Consider the following 19,982-nt stretch of genomic DNA (forward strand, 5'->3'; position numbering starts at 1 on the left):
GTGGTGACGATGGCGGCCAATTCCTTTGAGCTTTCTTCATCTTCATCACCACTAGAACTTTCAACTTCATCGGATGAATATTCTTCCCTTGTTACAAGCACAACTCTTGAGGGCCTCTTGCCCTTCTTGGTCTTGTTGTTGTAGAACTTCTTGTTGGGGGATTTTGAATACTTGCCCTTTGTGTCCTTGCTCTTGTCCTTGGGAATGAGCCTCCCATTATGAAGCTCTCTATTTTCATAGGGGCATTCGGCAATGAAGTGGCGCTTGTCATCACAATTGTAGCAAGATCTTGTCTTTGGACCAAAGCTAGTGAAACCACTTTTGTTGTTCCTCTTGATGTTGTCTTCCTTGGCCTTGGAGGGATCAACCCAAAAGGATTTTGCATGGAAGGCCATGTGATCATGGTAGTGGCATTGCAAATCTTCCGGATAGGACATACTCCACGATGCCCTATAAGATTCTTGAGGAATCACTTCTTCACCGGAGTTGACCACCAAGGCAAGGTTGGCACCTTTTGCCATCCCAAGAGCACGATTGCGAGAATCATGAGAGGTTTCCTCAAGCACCTTGATAGCTTGCATCTCGTGCACGACTTGTTGAGAGGTGAGAGAGGAATAGCATTCCCTTCCCACAAGAGTCTTGACATCAATGGGTGCAAATGGCATCATGCATTCAATGTACTTCTCCTTGATCCAAGAGTCATTGATGTGAGTGGCACCAATAAGCCGGAAGGCATCGGCAACCGTGACAAGTCTTCCATACATGAGTTCATGATCTTCATCCGGTAGCCTCATGAATCCTTCGGCTTTATTCTTAAGAGCATTATACTTGTTCCTCCTTGTGCTCTCACTTCCAATGCAACTAGCAGCCAAGCCGTCCCAAGCTTCCTTGGCGGTGGTGTAGTTCCGGACACGATGCAATTCCGGTGTCCCCACACTAGTTTGAATCATGTGTAGGGCGGTGTTGTTGAGTTGACTATCAATTGCTTCTCTTCTAGTCAACTTGTCGGGGTTGTATGGCTTGAAGCCCTCCAAGATGATTCTCCATAGTTCATTGGAGGCACTACAAACATGAGAGCGGAACTCAAATTGCCAAGTATCGAAATTATCAACGGAAAACTTAGGTGGGTCGCCCGAATGTTCAAATGGGGATGGGGAACCGGTATATCGGGAGATAAGAAAGGTGGAGCTACTCGATTGTAGCTTTCACCTCCACTAGTTCCCCTAGGAGATGCACTTGGTAGATTTGATAGTGTTTAAGTTATCACCTTCCACGGGTTTGGTAGATGAGGGTAAGTCCGAAGCCTCTCCCTCATCTAACGCACCCGTGTCTTTTACCTCTACACTAGGAGCCTTGGGAAGGGCCGGAGCCAAAAGCTCGGCAATCATCTTTTTCATGCTTTCCATTTGGGCTTCCATGGAGGACTTCAATGAATTGAAGTCTTCCACGGAGACCAACTTGGCGGCCCCTACCGAGGGCTCCTCGTCCGGCATACTCTTAGGCGGTTAAGCCCGAAATAAGAGCCGAGGCTCGATACCAATTGAAAGGATCGTATGCCGCACCTAGAGGGGGGTGAATAGGTGCTAACCAATTTTTAGTTCTTTTTCAATTTAGGCTTGACACGAAAGGTAAATTCTCTAGATATGCAACTAAGTGAATTTACCTATATGACAAGGATATCAACTAAGCAAGGTATAGCTACGCAATAGTAGATAGAGTGGGATAGAGGTAACCGAGAGTGGAGCACGCGATGACACGGAGATGATTCCCGTAGTTCCCTTCCTTTGCAAGAAGGTACGTCTACGTTTGGAGGAGTGTGGTTGCTACGCAAGCCAAACCAACAGCCACGAAGGCTTCACTTAGATCTCCTGTGAGCAACGCCACGAAGGCCTAGCCCACTTCCACTAAGGGATTTCCTCGAGGCGGAAACCGGGCCTTTACAAAGTTCTTGGGGCACACATCCACAACCAAATTGGAGGCTCCCAAATCTGTAACAATACAACAATCAACAACAACACATCAACAACAAATCAACTAGGGAACCAAATAGGAACACTAGCATGAGATCCCTCAAACAAGAGAGGGGAAATGAAGAACGCTTCGGTGAGGATGTAGATCGGTGTCTTCTCCTTCGAATCTCCAAAGATCAAGAGCTTTGGTTGGGGCAGGAAGGAGATCTTGCAAATCTTGACTTTCTTGAGGTGGCTCTAATGGAGGTGGCTTGGCAGATTTCTTGTGTAATGATTGAGCAAGCAACCAAGGTAGAAGAAGGGGGTATTTATACCCCCTCTCAAAAATGAGCCGTTGCTCGCTTCAGGGGCCGGATAATCCGGCCTAAGTAAGGGCCGGATAATCCGCCCCCCCCGGATAATCCGGCCTTCGGAACAAAACCGTGACAAAATCCGGCCAAAAGTCCGGCCCTATGCCAGAGAAGCTTTTCTTCCAGTCCTTAGCCAAAAACGGGGGGGCCGGATATTTCCAAAATATCCGGCCCGGATAATCCGGCCCTGGTACAATACCGGGACATTATCCGGGCAAATGTCCGGCCCCCATACTGAGCAGCATTTCCTCGAGGACTTAGCCAAAACCAGGGGGCCGGATATTTCAACAATATCCGGCCCGGATTATCCAGCCTGGCCAATCTTTTTCTGATGACTTTTGACAGACGATCAAATCCAACACACATGAATAATTATCTATGTAATCCCTGTACCACTTAATCAAACATTAGTGTATCACATATATTGACATCAAACACACAAAAACATAATGTGAGAGATGTTCTTTCAATAGTATACTAATAGTGCCCGCACCTTGTCCTAATTAGCTTGGACTACCGGATCATCGCAATACACATGTTTTAACCAAGTGTCACAAAGGGGTACCTCCATGCCGCCTGTACAAAGGTCTAAGGAGAAAGCTCGCATTTTGGATTTCTCGCTTTTGATTATTCTCAACTTAGACATCCATACCGGGACAACATGGACAACGAGATAATGGACTCCTCTTTAATGCATAAGCATGTAGCAACAATTAGTGTTCTCATATGAGATTGAGGATATGTGTCCAAAACTGAAACTTCCACCATGATTCATGGCTTTAGTTAGCGGCCCAATGTTCTTCTCTAACAATATGCATGCTCTAACCATTAAAGTGGTAGATCTCCCTTACTTCGGACAAGACGGACATGCATAGCAACTCACATGATATTCAACAAAGAGTAGTTGATGGCGTCCCCGAAGCATGGTTATCGCACAACAAGCAACTTAATAAGAGATAAAGTGCATAAGTACATATTCAATACCACAATAGTTTTTAAGCTATTTGTCCCATGAGCTATATATTGCAAAGGTAAAGAATGGAAATTTTAAAGGTAGCACTCAAGCAATTTACTTTGGAATAGCGGAGAAATACCATGTAGTAGGTAGATACGGTGGACACAAATGGCATAGTGGTTGGCTCAAGGATTTTGGATGCATGAGAAGTATTCCCTCTCGATACAAGGTTTAGGCTAGCAAGGTTTATTTGAAACAAACACAAGGATGAACCGGTGCAGCAAAACTCACATAAAAGACATATTGTAAACATTATAAGACTCTACACCGTCTTCCTTGTTGTTCAAACCAATACTAGAAATTATCTAGACCTTAGAGAGACCAATTATGCAAACCAAATTTTAGCAAGCTCTATGTATTTCTTCATTAATGGGTGCAAAGTATATGATGCAAGAGCTTAAACATGAGCACAACAATTGCCAAGTATCAAATTATTCAAGACATTATACCAATTACCACATGTATCATTTCCGGTTTCCAACCATATAACAATTAACGAAGCAGTTTCAACCTTCGCCATGAAAAATAAAAGCTAAGAACACATGTGTTCATATGAACCAGCGGAGCGTGTCTCTCTCCCACACAAGCATTTATTCAAACAAAAACAAAAGCAAAATCACACAGACGCTCCAAGTAAAGTACATAAGATGTGACCGAATAAAAATATAGTTTCAAGAGAAGAAACCTGATAATTTGTCGATGAAGAAGGGGATGCCTTGGGCATCCCCAAGCTTAGACGCTTGAGTCTTCTTGAAATATGCAGGGGTGAACCACGGGGCATCCCCAAGCTTAGACTTTTCACTCTTCTTGATCGTAGTATATCATCCTCCTCTCTTGACCCTTGAAAACTTCCTCCACACCAAACTCGAAACAAACTCATTAGAGGGTTAGTGCATAATCAAAATTCACATGTTCAGAGGTGACACAATCATTCTTAACACTTCTGGACATTGCAAAAAGCTACTGGAAGGTAATGGAACAAAGAAATCCACCCAACACAGCGAAAGAAGCAATGCGAAATAAAAGGCAGAATCTGTCAAAACAGAACAGTCCGTAAAGACGAATTTTATTGAGGCACCAGACTTGCTCAGATGAAAATGCCCAAATTGAATGAAAGTTCCGTACATATCTGAGGATCACTCACGTAAATTGGCATAATTTTCTGAGTTGCCTACAGAGAATTAGGCCCAGATTCGTGACGACAAAGAAATCGTTTATGCGCAGTAATCCAAATCTAGTATGAACCTTACTATCAAAGACTTTACTTGGCACAACAATGCAACAAAACTAAGATAAAGATAGGTTGCTACAGTAGTAACAACTTCCAAGACTCAAATACAAAATAAAAGTACTGTAGCAAAATAAACACATGGGTTATCTCCCAAGAAGTTCTTTCTTTATAGCCATTAAGATGGGCTCAGCAGTTTTAATGATGCACTAGCAAGAAATAAGAGTTGAAGCAAAAGAGAGCATCAAGAGGCAAATTCAAAACAAATTTAAGTCTAACATGCTTCCTATGCATAGGAATCTTGTAAATAAACAAGTTCATGAAGAGCAAAGTAACAAGCATAGGAAGATAAAACAAGTGTAGCTTCAAAAATTTCAGCACATAGAGAGGCATTTTAGTAACATGAAAATTTCTACAACCATATTTTCCTCTCTCATAATAACTTTCAGTAGCATCATGAGCAAACTCAACAATATAACTATCACATAAATCATTCTTATCATGAGTCTCATGCATAAAATTATTACTACTCCCAACATAAGCACAATCAATTTTATTAGTAATAGTGGGAGCAAATTCAACAAAGTAGCTATCATTATTATTTTCATCATCAAATATAGGAGGAATATTGTAATCATAATCAAATTTATCCTCCATAACGAGCGGTACTAAAAGACTACTATCATTATAATCATCATAAATAGGAGGCAAAGTATCATCAAAGTAAATTTTCTCCTCAATGCTTGGGGGACTAAAAATATCATGCTCATCAAAGCCAGCTTCCCCAAGCTTAGAATTTTCCATATCATTAGCAACAATGGTGTTCAAAGCGTTCATACTAATATGTTCCATAGGTTTTTTAATTTTCGCATCAAACCATCCATGTCTTAAATCAGGAAATAGAATAAGAAGCTCATTGTTGTCCATTATGCCAAACTAGTGTAAACAAGAAACAAAAAGATGCAATTGCGGGATCTAAAGGAAATAGCTTCGAGCACACACACAACGGCAACGAGAAAAGTACTTTACCCGGGACCGGAGTATGAGTGCCTTTTACCTTTTCTCCCCGGCAACGGCGCCGAGAAAAGTGCTTGATGTCTACGGGTGCTTCTATTCTTGTAGACGAGTGTTGGGCCTCCAAGAGCGAGAGGTTTGTAGAACAGCGAAGCAAGTTTCCCTTAAGTGGATCACCCAAGGTTTATCGAACTCGGGGAGGAAGAGGACAAAGATATCCCTCTCAAGCAACCCTGCAATCACGATACAAGAAGTCTCTTGTGTCCCCAACACACCTAATACACTTGTCAGATGTATAGGTGCACTAGTTCGGCGAAGAGATGGTGAAATACAAGTAGTATGGATGTATATGAGTGGTAATAACAATCTGAATAACATATGGCAGCGAGTAAACATGCAACAGAACAGTAAACAAACGGAGATTCGATGTTTGAAAACAAGGCCTAGGGATCATACTTTCACTAGTGGACACTCTCAACAATGATCACATAATAGGACTACTCTACACCCTCTTGTTGGATGATGAACACCACTAACTATGTAGGATTACACGAACCCTCAATGCCGGAGTTAACAAGCTCCACAATATTCAATGTTCATATTTAGAGTGTAAGATAGATCAACACAATCACACCAAGAACTAACATAGCATGCACACTGTCACCATCACACTATGAAGGAGGCATAGATCACATCAATTCTTATCATAGCAATACTTAACTTCATAATCTACAAGAGATTACAATCATAACCCACGCCAAGTACTACACGATGCACACACTATCACCATTACACCGTGTAGGAGGAATAGACTACTTTAATAACATCACTAGAGTAGCACATAGATGATATTCAACTAGATCACATAAAGAGAGAGATGAACCACATAGCTACAGCGGAGCCCTCAGCCCGGGGGTGAATTACTCCCTCCTCATCATGGAGGCAGCGATGGCGGTGAAGATGGTGGTGGAGACGGCGGTGGAGATGACTCCGGGGCAATTCCCCGTCCCGACGGGTGCCGGAACAGAGACTTCTGTCCCCCGAATTGGAGTTTCGCGATGTGGCGGCGCCCCTGGAGTCTTTCTGGAGTTTCGTCAAGAGGTACTGCGTTTTTAGGTCGAAAGGGCTTAAATAGGCGAAGAGGCGGCGCAGGAGGGACGACAGGGTGGCCCCACACCAGGCCGGCGCGGCCAGGGTGTAGGCCGCGCGGCCCACATGTGTGGTGGCCCCCGGCTCTCCTCCGACTCCCCTTCGGTGTTCGGAGCCTCCCGGGAAAAATAGGATGTTTGGTCTTCGTTTCGTCGAATTCCGAGAATATTGCCCGAACAGCCTTTCGGAACCAAAAACAGCGAGAAAACGAGAGCCGGCACTCGTGGCATCTTGTTAATAGGTTAGTTCCGGAAAACGCATAAAAACGATATAATGTGTGAACAAAACATGTAGGTATTGTCATAAAACAAGCATGGAACATCAGAAATTATAGATACGTTGGAGACGTATCAAATCCCCAAACTAGGATTGCACGGATCACGCGATCGATCTGCAAGTTTTTTTGGAACATGTGATATAATATACTAGTCCTAGTGACATTCATCCAGGAATGTAGGACCTCTTGAACAGCATGAATGTCCGAAGGTGTTAATAACATCCCACCGGCGTTTTCGCATAGTGTAGCTTCCACCCAGCATCCCAAATCGCTATCAGCAGTTAGAGCATCTCGACTCCCTCCCCCACCCCCACCCCAAAGTCCCAAAAACATGCGAGAAAAATTGCTTCCAGCCATCGTCCCCAATATTTACTTTTTGCGCTGGCGAGGCCCACGTTATCATCTGGCGGCCCCAGGCCGAACCCAATCCACGAGGAAGGGGGAGGTGGCGGGGACGCCGGATGAATGACATAACGCCGCCGGCCAGCCCTGTCGGCGAGACTAGCAGAAATCCCTCCCAATCTCGCCCTTCCCACCTCACGACGTCCTCCCGCGACCCAGATCGGCACCGCAACTACCCCTCACCGGCGGTGGCCGGCAGTCTCCGGTAGAAACCACTCCACCCTCATATATATACTTTTCCACTACCTACGCTACTGCGCCGCCCCAATGCGTCATCGTCGCTCCACCGCCAGACCGCTTTACATACTCTGTGTCCCACCTCGCGTCCACCTTGCACGCTAGGTGTTCGGCGTTTGTCAAGGCGATGAACTCTGACAACAAGGAGGCACTCACCGCTCTGATGGACTAGAAAGTCGTTGTCACCACTGCAACAAGGAAAACCGTCAGCGGCGAGGAGCATCTGACGATCCTCGTCGCCCTCCTGTCCATTGGATTCAAACTTGTTAAATTATTTGTGTGTTTTTTTGAACTTAAATTATTTGCTTACTATGATGAACTTGTTGAATTATATCTATGATTTGTTAAACTAGTAATAAATTATTGTAGTTCATTTGTTATTTTAAATTCAAATCATATAAAAAAAAAGTGTATGGGGACGTATGACATGAACGGCTGGGCAAAAAAGAGTGTATGAGTGGAGGGGGCGTATGGTGTGAACGACTGGACACCGGCACCTCCCCATAATCGTATCCGTGCTGTGCTCCTCCATATGGACAAAAAAAAACATAGACCAGTACTGGGAAGACGAGTGGAGACGTTCTTAGCATGTTTAAAACTTCGTTTGACACTGCCTAGCCGGATCCAAGTATCCAACCCATAGAGACCAGCCATATGGACCAAAAAAACAGCAGCTTCGCAATATGCCGTATTAGGGAGACAAGTGGAGATGCTCTTAGCAGGTTTAAAACTTCGTTTGACACTGCCTAGCCGGATCCAGCCCATAGAGACCAACCTGAAAGCGCCGGCACAAGTCGTGTCAGGATTTTCTGTGTTTACGTTGCCCTTCGACCCAATCATTAATTGAGGATGAAAAGTAGACTCTCTCAAAAGTCCAAGGACGAAAAGTTTACTTTCTTCAAGAGAGCATGAAGAACCATGAAACGGTGGCGCGACAAGATGATGCAATATATACTGTCTTTGTTTCAACAAGCAATAAGATAAGCAATATTTGGGACATGGTGCCTAAAGAAACTGAAATTTTGAACAGCTTCACGTTAAATTTGTCATTTGTGAGATGCTCTAATTTTCTAAATAGGGACTCGGAGTGGGAGTGATTGTTATTATTACCTTGCCAACCTTTGCAGTCCCCAGACCTGTACCCAAAGCGCAAAGCTGACTTGGAACAAACAACCTCCATACAAGCTAGGATACATAAACTTTAAGGAATAGAAGCAGACAAGAATATTCAACGACTGACGTGGCAAAATGAGAAAATATTTGAAGAATTATTTGGATCGGAAATAATGGCAATCCCACGATTTCTGTACACTGTTCCGCAGAAACCTTTATTTAATCAAATACACAGTATACCCTTTTTACCCTTCAAATGCTATGCGTGGGGCTACCCAACCTGAGACTAAAGTCTGCATCTACCCTTTGCCATATCGGTTCCAACCAGATGCTATATTTATCAGTCCAAAGCATTGCGTATCTTGTTTACAAGTTCGTCTTCGGCTTAGATGCAGGGCTCACACGCCTGGTCAAGGTCCGCATCGTCACAAACTCTTCCGCGGCAGAAGGGTGGATTCCGACCTACAAAGCAAATAGGTACGATTAGAACCCAAAAAAACATGAGGTCTGGGCACGAAAGAGAGGGTGATGTCTTTCGACTTACGGTGCTGTCAAAGGTGGCTTTGGTAGCTCCAGCCTTGAGTGCAACAGCAATGCCCTGCATTTTTGTGCGTAGAAGCTCAGGCATAGAATACCACGAATGACTAACTGAAAAAAAAAACACAAACTTCACGTATGTGTACCTGCATAATTTCAGCTGCATCTGGTCCAGACATGGCTGCACCAAGTACCTTATCAGTCTCAGCATCAACCACCAGTTTCATGACAGACTTCTCCTGCCGTCTTCAAAATTTGAAAAATGGAAATCTTCCCCATCAGAACAAGTACTTAATAGCAAACAGAGTGTTGATATAGTGCAGTGGTACACAACTAGTAAAAAAAGCTGAAATATCTCTTGATGAGCACACAATGTGAAAGGTTAAACTACAACTGTAAGAGTTGATCCCACGATACTTACTTGGATATGCTGTTCTTCATTGGATTGAAACTAGATGTGTAAACAAGAATATCATTCTTGGCTTCTGCCAAAGCCTCTTGTTCACTGAGACCCACGACGGATAGTGGCGGAATGCTAACTCAACAAAACATAATAGTGAGGGGAATGATAGCACAATAAAATAATGCAATCGAAAAAAAAAAAACAAAGAAGTTAGTGACAGTCTGGCAGGGGTTCAGGGTAAAGAGCAGAAGGAAACATGTTTTCAATCTATTCTCTAACTCTAGTGACATTAACAAGGTCCAGAGCCACTGGTTTCTCACAAAAAAGCTTGAAACGAATTGCTGATATTTTAAGCACAAACTAAGTCATTTTACTGAAATCAAGATAACTACTTACCAGAAAACAGCACAAGGTACATCTTTGTAATCAGGCTTAATAGGCTGGCCACCAAACACAGTTTTCTGTGATGAAAAGATAAGGAAGGACAAATAGTGGTGATTAAACACAAAGATTATTAGCAGAATGACCAGAACCAGTTATGGTTAAGGGATTACAAACTACAGCCACGCCACTTACAGAAAAGCAAGTAGCCTCCATGAGAGCAACAGGTGTAAGGTTAACCCGATTTGTTACATCACCCACAGCCCATATATTGGGAACTGATGTACGGGAGTACTCATCAACCTGAACAGACGTGAAGTCGAAATTAACAAATTATATTATTCAGAGAGTCAAAAGTACACAACCAAGAAACTAATAGTGAATCCAGTGCATAATATGTACACAAAGAGTTTGTCAGGTAGAAACAGAAATGTGAGATGTAAATTCCAGACATAAAAATGATAATTCAATTAACAGGTACAGAAAGGACAAGGAGAGAAGATAAACCTTGATGGATCCCACTTGATCAACCTCAACACCAACAGCTTCCAAGTTCAGCCTATTGGAGTTCGGGGCGCGACCTGTACAAATAAAAACCAGGCACAAGAATAGTGTGTAAACATGCACATCCAATGTAAAAAAAACTCAAATGAACATTACATTCTGAATAGAATAAGGAAACCAGAAGAAGTATCTAATTCTTCAGCAAAGAACCGCAAGAGATTAAAACGTGATAACATATAATTAGTTGGTATTGTAAAAAAAAGTAGTTGGTTATCTGTTTAAATAAAAATCAGTATTCCAGAATACAGAATACAATACACTTTTAATCCATACAAGCAAACCAAGAGATGCCCATGTTGTCCCATAATTGGTTGGATAATGTGAACAAATGGTTAAACGGAACAGATAAGAAGTATCAAAACAAACAAATAAATATGTTAAATACCTGTAGCAAACAGAACAACATCTGCAATGAGCTCATCTCCTTTATCCGTCACAACTTTAATGCCATCCGCCGTTTTACTCAACTGGTTTACATAAATAGGGTTGGTCAAAACAAACTGCAAGCTGAATGTGAGGAAAGTGAAATTAACTTTATGAATTTAGTGCAAATCACCTCAGTTAAATTTGTCCCTGGATGCAATCTGATTCCCCTTCCCTCAAGGTTACTTGCAACAATTGTTCTCATCTCATCATCGAAACCTCTGCAAGTGGCAGTGTACTGTTATGTTTACCTTTCTACGACACAAATGTTTTGAGAAACGAACAACTTGAAAAACGTAGAAACTTTGGAATACTAAATGCCAATGACAGTAGTTCTGTTTTTTATCAGACGTGTTGTAAAATTATAATCAGAGCCACAGGTCAGGCTCTGGGGTCTGAAAAAAACTGGCTAACTACCACCACGACGAAGATGGCCGAAACAGCATATGGCGCAGAGAACTGCTGGTAAATCATAGGTTTGTGAGGAGGAAAGAAGGAGATAATGCATTGATAAACTCTACTCTTACTGCTTGATTGATTATGGATATGTATGTTGTCCCTTAAGTAGGACTTACTTGTGACCTGAGCATTAACATAAAGGATATCAATCCAATCTCTAAATCTAATCTTCTTCTATTTAAACAATTCGAAATCCTATTTAAACAATATTCCATTTCTATTTGGATAATTCCTGATGCTATCTTGACTTGGATATCAATCCAATCTCTAAATCTAATCTTCTTCTATTTAAACAATTCGAAATCCTATTTAAACAATATTCCATTTCTATTTGGATATTTCCTAATGCTATCATGCACATAACAGGCTCCAAACTTTATGAATCATGGCAATCACAACTTACTGGAAATGCTAAGCTAAAAGTCATACCATCCACTTTTCAGTATACTGCAAAACCACAAAAATACATTGCTGGGGTGGATTTTGCATGAGCAAGTGGAAGATCGTGATGGTCAATGAAACTAACTGAGTATTGTAAGAAACACGTAACACTTAAGTAGAAAAAATTATCCTATCAGCTTCAGGTACATGGTAGCGTGACACAACATCTCCAACTGCACAAACTACATGAATATTCTTCTGAATTTATGCAGTATCTTATTTGGGCAAGGGACCAGAAACTGTGTGCATTATCCACAGGGTGCTGACAGCAGATTAAAGAGCATACCTTAGAGGAAGTTCTTTTCTATAGAACAAGTCTACTTCAGCACCCAACCCTCTCCAGATAGAAGCAAATTCAACAGCAATATATCTGCAATGACATGCCACATGAGAAAAATGCTAGAAAGATTACAATGTAATAATATAATGGTACAGGGGGTATCTAGAACCATACCCGCCACCAAGAATCACAGCACGTTTCGGCAGCTCCTCCAAACTCAAAGCCTCATCTGAGGTAATAGCAAGCTCCTGCAAGTGAATGTACCCGTTGGTGTAGGTCAGAACAATCCAGAAGAATAGAGGAAATAGCAGATAGCACCACATGTTGGTGACATTTTTGCACAGAACGTCAGAACCACAACATGTGTTTGTTTTTGCAAAGAACACCACATTTTGTTGTAATCACTTGCACCAAACACATAATCCCTTATTAAAAGTTTTAATGGACAATTAATCTCCATTGACGTCTGAACGAGTATGTTCGGACCGGTTCGTCCAGCAACGAAGCGAAGGCGGCTACCCTTCACCATGGTCCCCGGTGTGATCGACAACATCAGCACATGAGGTGTTGTGCTAGTGGTGGAGATGAGACCGACAGCGGGACCATGGGAATCCATGGTCGGCGTCCTGGTGCTCTACTGTCGTGCCACCGTCATGTGCAGCGGTTGCTCGTCCGCAGTGGTGGAGTAGATGCTCACCCTTCCCACGAACTCGACGAACGAGAGACCATGTCCGGTCAGGCGCCGATGTAGCGCGCCAAACCATGCCGTGCTGTCAACAGGCTTCTTCCTGTCTAGGTCGTAGTAGGACTGAGAGGACGTCTCGAGCAGTCAAAGCACGACATGTCCGCCTTACTGATCGACTGTACCGCCGAGGCGGCAAGGCACGGGGAGCTGCCTTGTCGTGCTTGTCTGCATCCTAACAATACATAACATCAATGAACTCAAGATGGAGATCTCTTTGATAGGGATGGGTGAGTCGAGGACAACGCAGCACAACCGACACACCTCGGCGCGACACGGATGAAGCCGGTAGAGCATGACAAGCTCGCTCCCGCCATGGGTGGTGCGCCTAAGGACCATGCCAATTCACCCTCTGCCTCCACGGGCCAACATGGCAGCGTTTAGGTCGACATGTGTGCGGGCAAGGCTCGCCGAAGGACAACGCGACAGGCGATCCGTGAGCGCTCTCTCGCCTCGACCAATGTGCGAACAAGGCTGACGGTCTTCAGGTTGCCGTGAACTTGGAGAGGCTGGCTGCCTCCTCCTGGTATCGGGACGAGTTGATATGTACATACCAATTCAGTTGAATAAGGAGAGAAAATACCATATTACGTTTTGTGACAGCGGGCCAGACTGGCTAACTGGCTATTAAAGCTTTTAGTTTTTGGCTATGTGTTCTATGCAAAAATAAACGCATGTTGTTGGTTCCTTGCAAAAAATTCAACAACATGTGGTGTTAGATGATATTTCCTCAGAAGAATACAGAAAATAATGAATGTAATTTTCTGTTTCCTTGATAACCCAGAGAATGAAAGATGCGAAACTAAGTGGCTTTCAAAATTTTAACACGTCTGGAATTCATGGAAATATCAAAAAAGTTGTCCGTCTGCAGGCACTAAGTCAAGAGGATCAAAATGAGTAAATCAGATGGCAGAAACATGAACATTCTTAAACCAAAGAGGCATGGGCAACACAAAGGAGCTAAGGGAACATGTTAACAATACCATCACCCAGTAATAGAAGCATAACTTAAAAAAATATCTCATGGGGAACTTGACAAACCTTTCCAGGGATGTTGACCCGCGTTGCCCGGCTGCCAGTAGCAATCAGTATGTGCTTGGTGGTGTGCCTCTGCTTCGAACCATCCGGCTGGGTAACCTCAACGGTATGAGCATCGACTATACTCCCTGCCCCTTCGATCATCGTCACACCAGAATTCCCAAGGATCCTCTTGTATACTCCATTCAGCCTAACAATTTCTTGAGTCTGCAGGATAAAAGAACCACGATCATTCGGGTCTCTACTCGCCGAAACACCGACGCGCTCAGCCAAAATGTCACGTCACCGACCTTGTTCTCCAGCAGCTTCTTCCAGTTGTAGTTGATGTCCCCACTGATTTCCCACCCGAACTGCTTCGAATCCTGCACTCGCGACACCAGCAATTTAAAACAAGTGTGTCGGAGCGAGCATCGCTTGGAGCGGTAGTTTTGCAAAGGTACACATAAGCTCTAGGAAATGGAACGGGGAATAATCCCAGTCGAAATAAAAGCTACGGTAGTTGGCTAGCTTAAGGGTCGAGGTTGTGCAGCAATGATTAGGAAGTTTGGTAGACCAAGGAAGGACCATTGTTTGCATAAGACAGTGAGGCCACTTGCCTCGAATTCGCCCCGGAAGGATGCCCCGTAGACGAGGATCTTCTTGGGGACGCAGCCACGTATCACGCACCTAGGGCAGCAGAGAGGCAGTCAGATCACGGCGAGGAGCACGCGGGTTCAGAACATGACAAAATGTCCAGGACAAAGGTTAGCTGCTAGACGTCCAAGCATCAAGAACCAGCAAAATGCAGAGAGGTAATAATGGGGATTGTTATGCTTACGTGCCGCCGTGGCCTCCGAGCCACTCCGAGCTGATGGGGTGGAACGGGAGCTCGCAGATCGCAACCTGGACAAGAAATCACACCAAGAACCGACACTTGAGTCGAATAATACGGCGGGCAGCCATAACACACTGAAGGAAAGAGGAAACCTTGGGAGGGGGAGACTGAACAGAAAGAGCGGACCTTGGCTCCGAACCCCGCGGAGGTGCGGGAGCCGCGGACGCCGCCGCTGCCGGCTCCGATGACGAACAGATCGTAGTCGTAGCTCCCCTCGTCGGCGCCGTCGGCGACGGCCACCTCGCCGTCCTTGAGCATCTTCCTGGCCATAGGCTGGGCCGTCGGCGGCGCTCCCGGAACCCTAAGGGCGGCGCGGATTAGCGAGGAAAAAGGCTAGATTTTTCGCCGCGGGGAATACAGTCTTAATCGATTATTAAATCGAGGGGAAATCCGCCGCACCTTGGCTTCGGAGCAGAGCGGGTGGGGAGGCGGCTAAGGCCTGATCAGGGACGGATGGATGGATGGACGGATCTATTTCTATGGGGATGGGGAAGAAGAAGAATCGGAAGCTTCTCTCCGCCGCGCGCGCGGCCTGGTTCCCGTCAGACGTGGTGCCGCTTCTGGTCACGGCGATCGTCACCGGTGCCGCAGGGCTCCACGATTATGATAATCAGATGGCACCTAGTGAGTACCCCATTTTTTATCAGAACACCTAGTTGGTACGGTTGTACTCGCAAAATCATTTTTTGCTTAATGCTGCGTGTTACATCAGCAGTGACCTGACAATTTTTCTTGGATCTCCTGTGCACTTACGTACAGTTGGTCATCTTTATGAATGCACGCACGTCCTACCTTTACGAACATCTTCAAAAGATTGGATACATGAAACTGATGATCTGGCAGATCTTGAGATTGACAAAGTCATCATAAACGCATTGCTATCGACGTAACGTCGCCTCCTACTAAAAAAATATCTCGTCTTTATCGGCACCAAATTGTCAAAACTATGGCTTAAATTCTGGTAGACGGAGGTGCCACTGCCCTACTAACCATCCAATCACATGCCGATTCTACGGGTTTTTTTTTCTCACATGCAGCTAGAGTGACCCCGTTTGATTTGTGCACTCAAAACGACCTCTGATTCCAAACTATGTCCTGTAATATGTGAATCATGAGTATAGGAATTTGTTTTCTTCACACTATAAACACAATTTTGAATCTTGAACGACTGAAGAGAGGAGAGTGGCGACATGAGGCTACTTCTAAAACCCATCCAGGGTATTGTCCCCCTCATTGGCGTTGTCGCATGTCCACTCCGCCTCTAGTGGCCTTGGGGTCTTGGAGGTGCGACGGACCACGGCCCCTCGTCGGCGGAGGGTTCACATCCTTCGTTTAGGTTTATTTCAGTGTCTTCTTTGAAATTTGGAGACGACGGCTAGATCTTTAAGTCAGAATACGGTTATCCTTGCCCTATTCTCGCTTCGGTGGTGCTTCAAGCAGAGGGTTATGCATCTCGCGGATCTTCTACGATCCTATCGATTTTTGTTTGTGTCGTTTCAGTTTCGTCTTTTCGATCTACGGGTCTCATCTTTGTCAATGGTTCAAGTTTTACTCGACTCTGGTGATGGAGGGGTGACGATGACACGCCCTCGACTCGTGTCAATGTCTTTAGTCATCGCTGGATGGTCCATGAACCGATTTGCAATCTTTATTATTTTGGTTTATTTATACTGCTATTCATGATTATGGTGAAATTTCTCAAAAAGAAAACGACTAAAGATAACGAAGTACTAATCTGTACATGTGTGATGCGTTAATCAGAATCGCAACTGCGCTATCTTTGGTTATGCTGTGGGATGCATGCAGGTTGCGCCACGCGTTCCGTTGGGGTGTGAAGCCGTGTGCGTTCACTGAATCTAGACAAGCTGGTCCCGAGATGGGCTAGAGAAGTGGAGATGGGGCACCTGTGGACGATCCAAGTGGCCCATTCACGGCGGCCGACGCAGACACTAGTGTTAGAGCTGTGGCTGGACCGATGATCTTTCGCGACTCGCTGGCTGTATCCATCACCAACAGAAAACACAAAGGACAATTTGTATCTCTCCATCTTGCTATAATCCTGATTCTTTGCACGAGTGATTTACAATCTATAAACTTGTCTGTGATGATTAATTTCACTTTAATTATAGTAAATTCAAAACTATTTCACAAAGGGGTGGTGGCGCAGTTGGCTAGCGCGTAGGTCTCATAGCTAAATTGAGTGATCCTGAGGTCGAGAGTTCGAGCCTCTCTCACCCCAACACTTTTTGTAAATTCTCTGACCGTTCTGTTGAAGAATATTTCCATCTTTTGTTACAGGCCTCTTCCCTTCACATGGCTTGAGGCAGCTGCTTCTTTTGGCAATGCTCTTCTTGATCTTCGCATCTCTCCATGCAAAAAAAAGAAGAGTGACGTACATATAGGGAAGAATTTCTGAGAACTACCATATTCCTGCAAAAAGATGCCCACATCGAATATGTCATGGTGTTCAAGCAAAAAATACTTTGTTAGTAAAAGTGTGCATACCTTTTCTACCAGATATGGTCTGTTACTTTGTTAGTCATCGAACAATGTAGGCTTCCTTGCTACAGATAGTGTGCTTTGTTAGTCAACGAACAATGTAGTCATCCTTGCTACAGATAGTGTTTTGCACACTAGTAGATTTCATTATTATCCACAAATGGTGTTTTCTTGTCAAAAACCACATATGGTGTTTCGTTGTTAAAAACCACAAATGGAGGCCGAGCAGCATGGTGGCCGTTTTTCATGAAAAATTCGAAATCAATATTTGTAAGTTTTTGAAAAAAATAGAATAAAAATTGTAGGTGTAGATAATGTTGGTAGGTGAGAAAATGGTCCTTGTGATTTCACTATTATATGTACAAAATTTTAATTCAAAATTCGCAAAAAATGAAAAATCTGACAATTTCTCAAGTTTTGAAATATTTTTCACTTTTGGTGAGCCTAAATTACAACGAATTCTTGATTATTTTTTTGCAAACTAATAGATTCCATTATTTTCTACATCTAGAATTTTTGTTCCTATTATTTTAAACTAATAAATGATATTTTCGATTTAAAAAAAGAGCTAAATGTAGATGGGAACCATTTGTTCGTTCTCATTTCGTTGTTTGATGACTACATTGTTTGATTCAAACACTATCTGTAGCAAGGATGAGTTTGTGTTTCCATCAAATGGTGCAAGCGGAAGCCAAATAGCTATGTCGATGATGAGGAGAACCTAAAGATCATCGTTCGTATTTTAGGTATGCAAGCGTTGGAGAATGCTCCTCCCCGACATGGAGTTCGAAGACTAGGCGGAGAAAAAACAAGGATCATGAAATATGTAGTTAGATGACATGTAGAATGTAGTAAAGTAGAATGTAGTAAAATAAAAGGTAGTAAATTTCATAGAATGTAGTAAAACTAATTGAGAATGTAGTAAATGGCATGGAAAATGTAGTAAATCTGAATGTAGTAAACTAATGGAAAATGAAGTATTTCATGAAACATGTAGTAAAAATCATAAAGGATCTAGTAAAACAAAATATACTAAATTGTATTTGTTTGCTGCCGACAGCGAGAGCGAGCACGCTACTTTGACGTGTTCCTCCATCCATGAATGTGGCCGTTGGCCAAGGCGAGCGCCAATGGTTTTGTTTCACTAGCAACTGGGTTTTGTTTCACTAGGTCGGATAGAGGAGGACAAACGGACTCGCGAACCGTGTCCACCTCGACCCATTTACGGACCAAACTTGGTCCAGGAATAGATTGACGCGTACACTCTTTTACATACCAAATTTGGTTCGGCAATAGGTCGCCGCGGATAGCTTGTGTCTGACCGCTGGGTTGAGTTTTCTTTATCCGCGCAGATACGCAGACAAAAACAAACAATCACAGTCCATTTTGCATCAGGCCGCGACAAATGCTCCGTCGACGCCTTCCTCTCCTACGCCTCCTGGAACAGTAAATCTTCTATGAGCTGTTGGTATTTGGTCATGTATTTTTTTTTTGAAACGGAGGCAAAAGATTTGCCTCATTCTATTAATTAAGAAGAAGGTGCCCAATTTTTAGGAGAAAATCGGGCGAAAACCAACAACACACACTTAGCACCCTTGCCAACCTGGCTACCCACACGGAGCACACACGCCATCGAGAAGAAAGACCATCGTTGAGGATGTCATGGAGCGTCATCGTCGTCACTCCTCCACGAGCCAGCGATTCCGACTTCACCTTAGACAACCGCCACCGAGACCCTCGCCGCAAACGACATCGGAACCCAAGTGAGCCTATGCCAAACAGTCAACCCACAAGCACGTCGAGGAGGAGACAGCTCCGACTTCAACCGTGATCTTCATAGGAGAAAGTTGCACGCCTTGCACCGACGCAAGCACCAATCAAGTGGCATCGTTGCCACAAGTCGCCTCGCAGCTCCGACTTCACCATCACGGCAGGGGTGACGAAGGACATGCCGCAACTCCGATCCGCTCACCATTGTCATCGTCGCCACGCAACCCACGACGCCAACACCATCAATCTTCCACGGGTCCCTCCGACCTAAGCAACTCCAAATCGATGCCCTCAAGAGGGAAGACGACACAAGAGCGCCGCCCATCGACCGATCACGGCGGATCTAGGGATTTCCCCGGAGCATACCCAGACAGGAAGCCACCACGTCACCTCGGCGATGCCTTCAAGAAGGGAGCGGCGCCCGAAGCCGCCGCCATCGCCGGTCTCGGCCAGCTGCCGGCCGGCCGGCAACCGAGACAAGGCGTTAGCCCGGGACTAGTCGCGCCATCCTCGCTCGTGCCCAAGACCGGACCACCTTCTTCCATCTTGCCCGACAACACCCCGCCGCCGGCCGGCCGCCACCCCGACCCGTGCCAAGCACCTAGCCGCCGCACCATTGCAGCGAGCACCACGGCCCGGGGCCCTCCGCCCGGCCCAGCCGCGACGCCCGGGCCACCCGCGCCGGAGCCGGCCCGCGGGGCCAGCATCCGGCCCGGCCACGCCCGCCACCCCAGCGCCGCCGCCCCCGCACGGCCTCGCGCCACCATCTTCCCCAGCACCGGCCGCCATCAGCCACGCAACGCCTGACCGGCCACT

The 19,982-nt window shown here is 44.7% G+C and overlaps 1 protein-coding gene and 1 non-coding gene across 2 annotated transcripts; one reads left to right on the forward strand and one right to left on the reverse strand.

Annotated features, from left to right (window-relative positions):
• Positions 1-8,878: 8,878 nt before the first annotated feature.
• Positions 8,879-15,482, reverse strand: LOC124693445 (glutathione reductase, cytosolic). The gene is made up of 16 exons (XM_047226922.1): positions 15,024-15,482; positions 14,841-14,905; positions 14,620-14,689; positions 14,314-14,385; positions 14,027-14,230; positions 12,418-12,491; positions 12,250-12,333; positions 11,197-11,284; positions 11,026-11,107; positions 10,584-10,657; positions 10,272-10,379; positions 10,092-10,156; positions 9,714-9,827; positions 9,439-9,538; positions 9,300-9,353; positions 8,879-9,217 (listed from the first exon to the last, which is right to left on the reverse strand). Exons 1-16 carry the CDS (start codon positions 15,165-15,167, stop codon positions 9,122-9,124), a joined length of 1,494 nt encoding a protein of 497 aa, XP_047082878.1. The 5' UTR covers positions 15,168-15,482; the 3' UTR covers positions 8,879-9,121.
• Positions 15,483-17,049: 1,567 nt separating this feature from the next.
• Positions 17,050-17,136, forward strand: TRNAM-CAU. The gene is given in 2 exon segments: positions 17,050-17,087; positions 17,101-17,136. It is a non-coding gene; the product is annotated as a tRNA-Met (tRNA).
• The last annotated feature ends 2,846 nt before the right edge of the window (positions 17,137-19,982 follow it).

This window comes from Lolium rigidum, chromosome 2, assembly GCF_022539505.1.
Source record: "Lolium rigidum isolate FL_2022 chromosome 2, APGP_CSIRO_Lrig_0.1, whole genome shotgun sequence".
NCBI lineage: Eukaryota > Viridiplantae > Streptophyta > Magnoliopsida > Poales > Poaceae > Lolium > Lolium rigidum.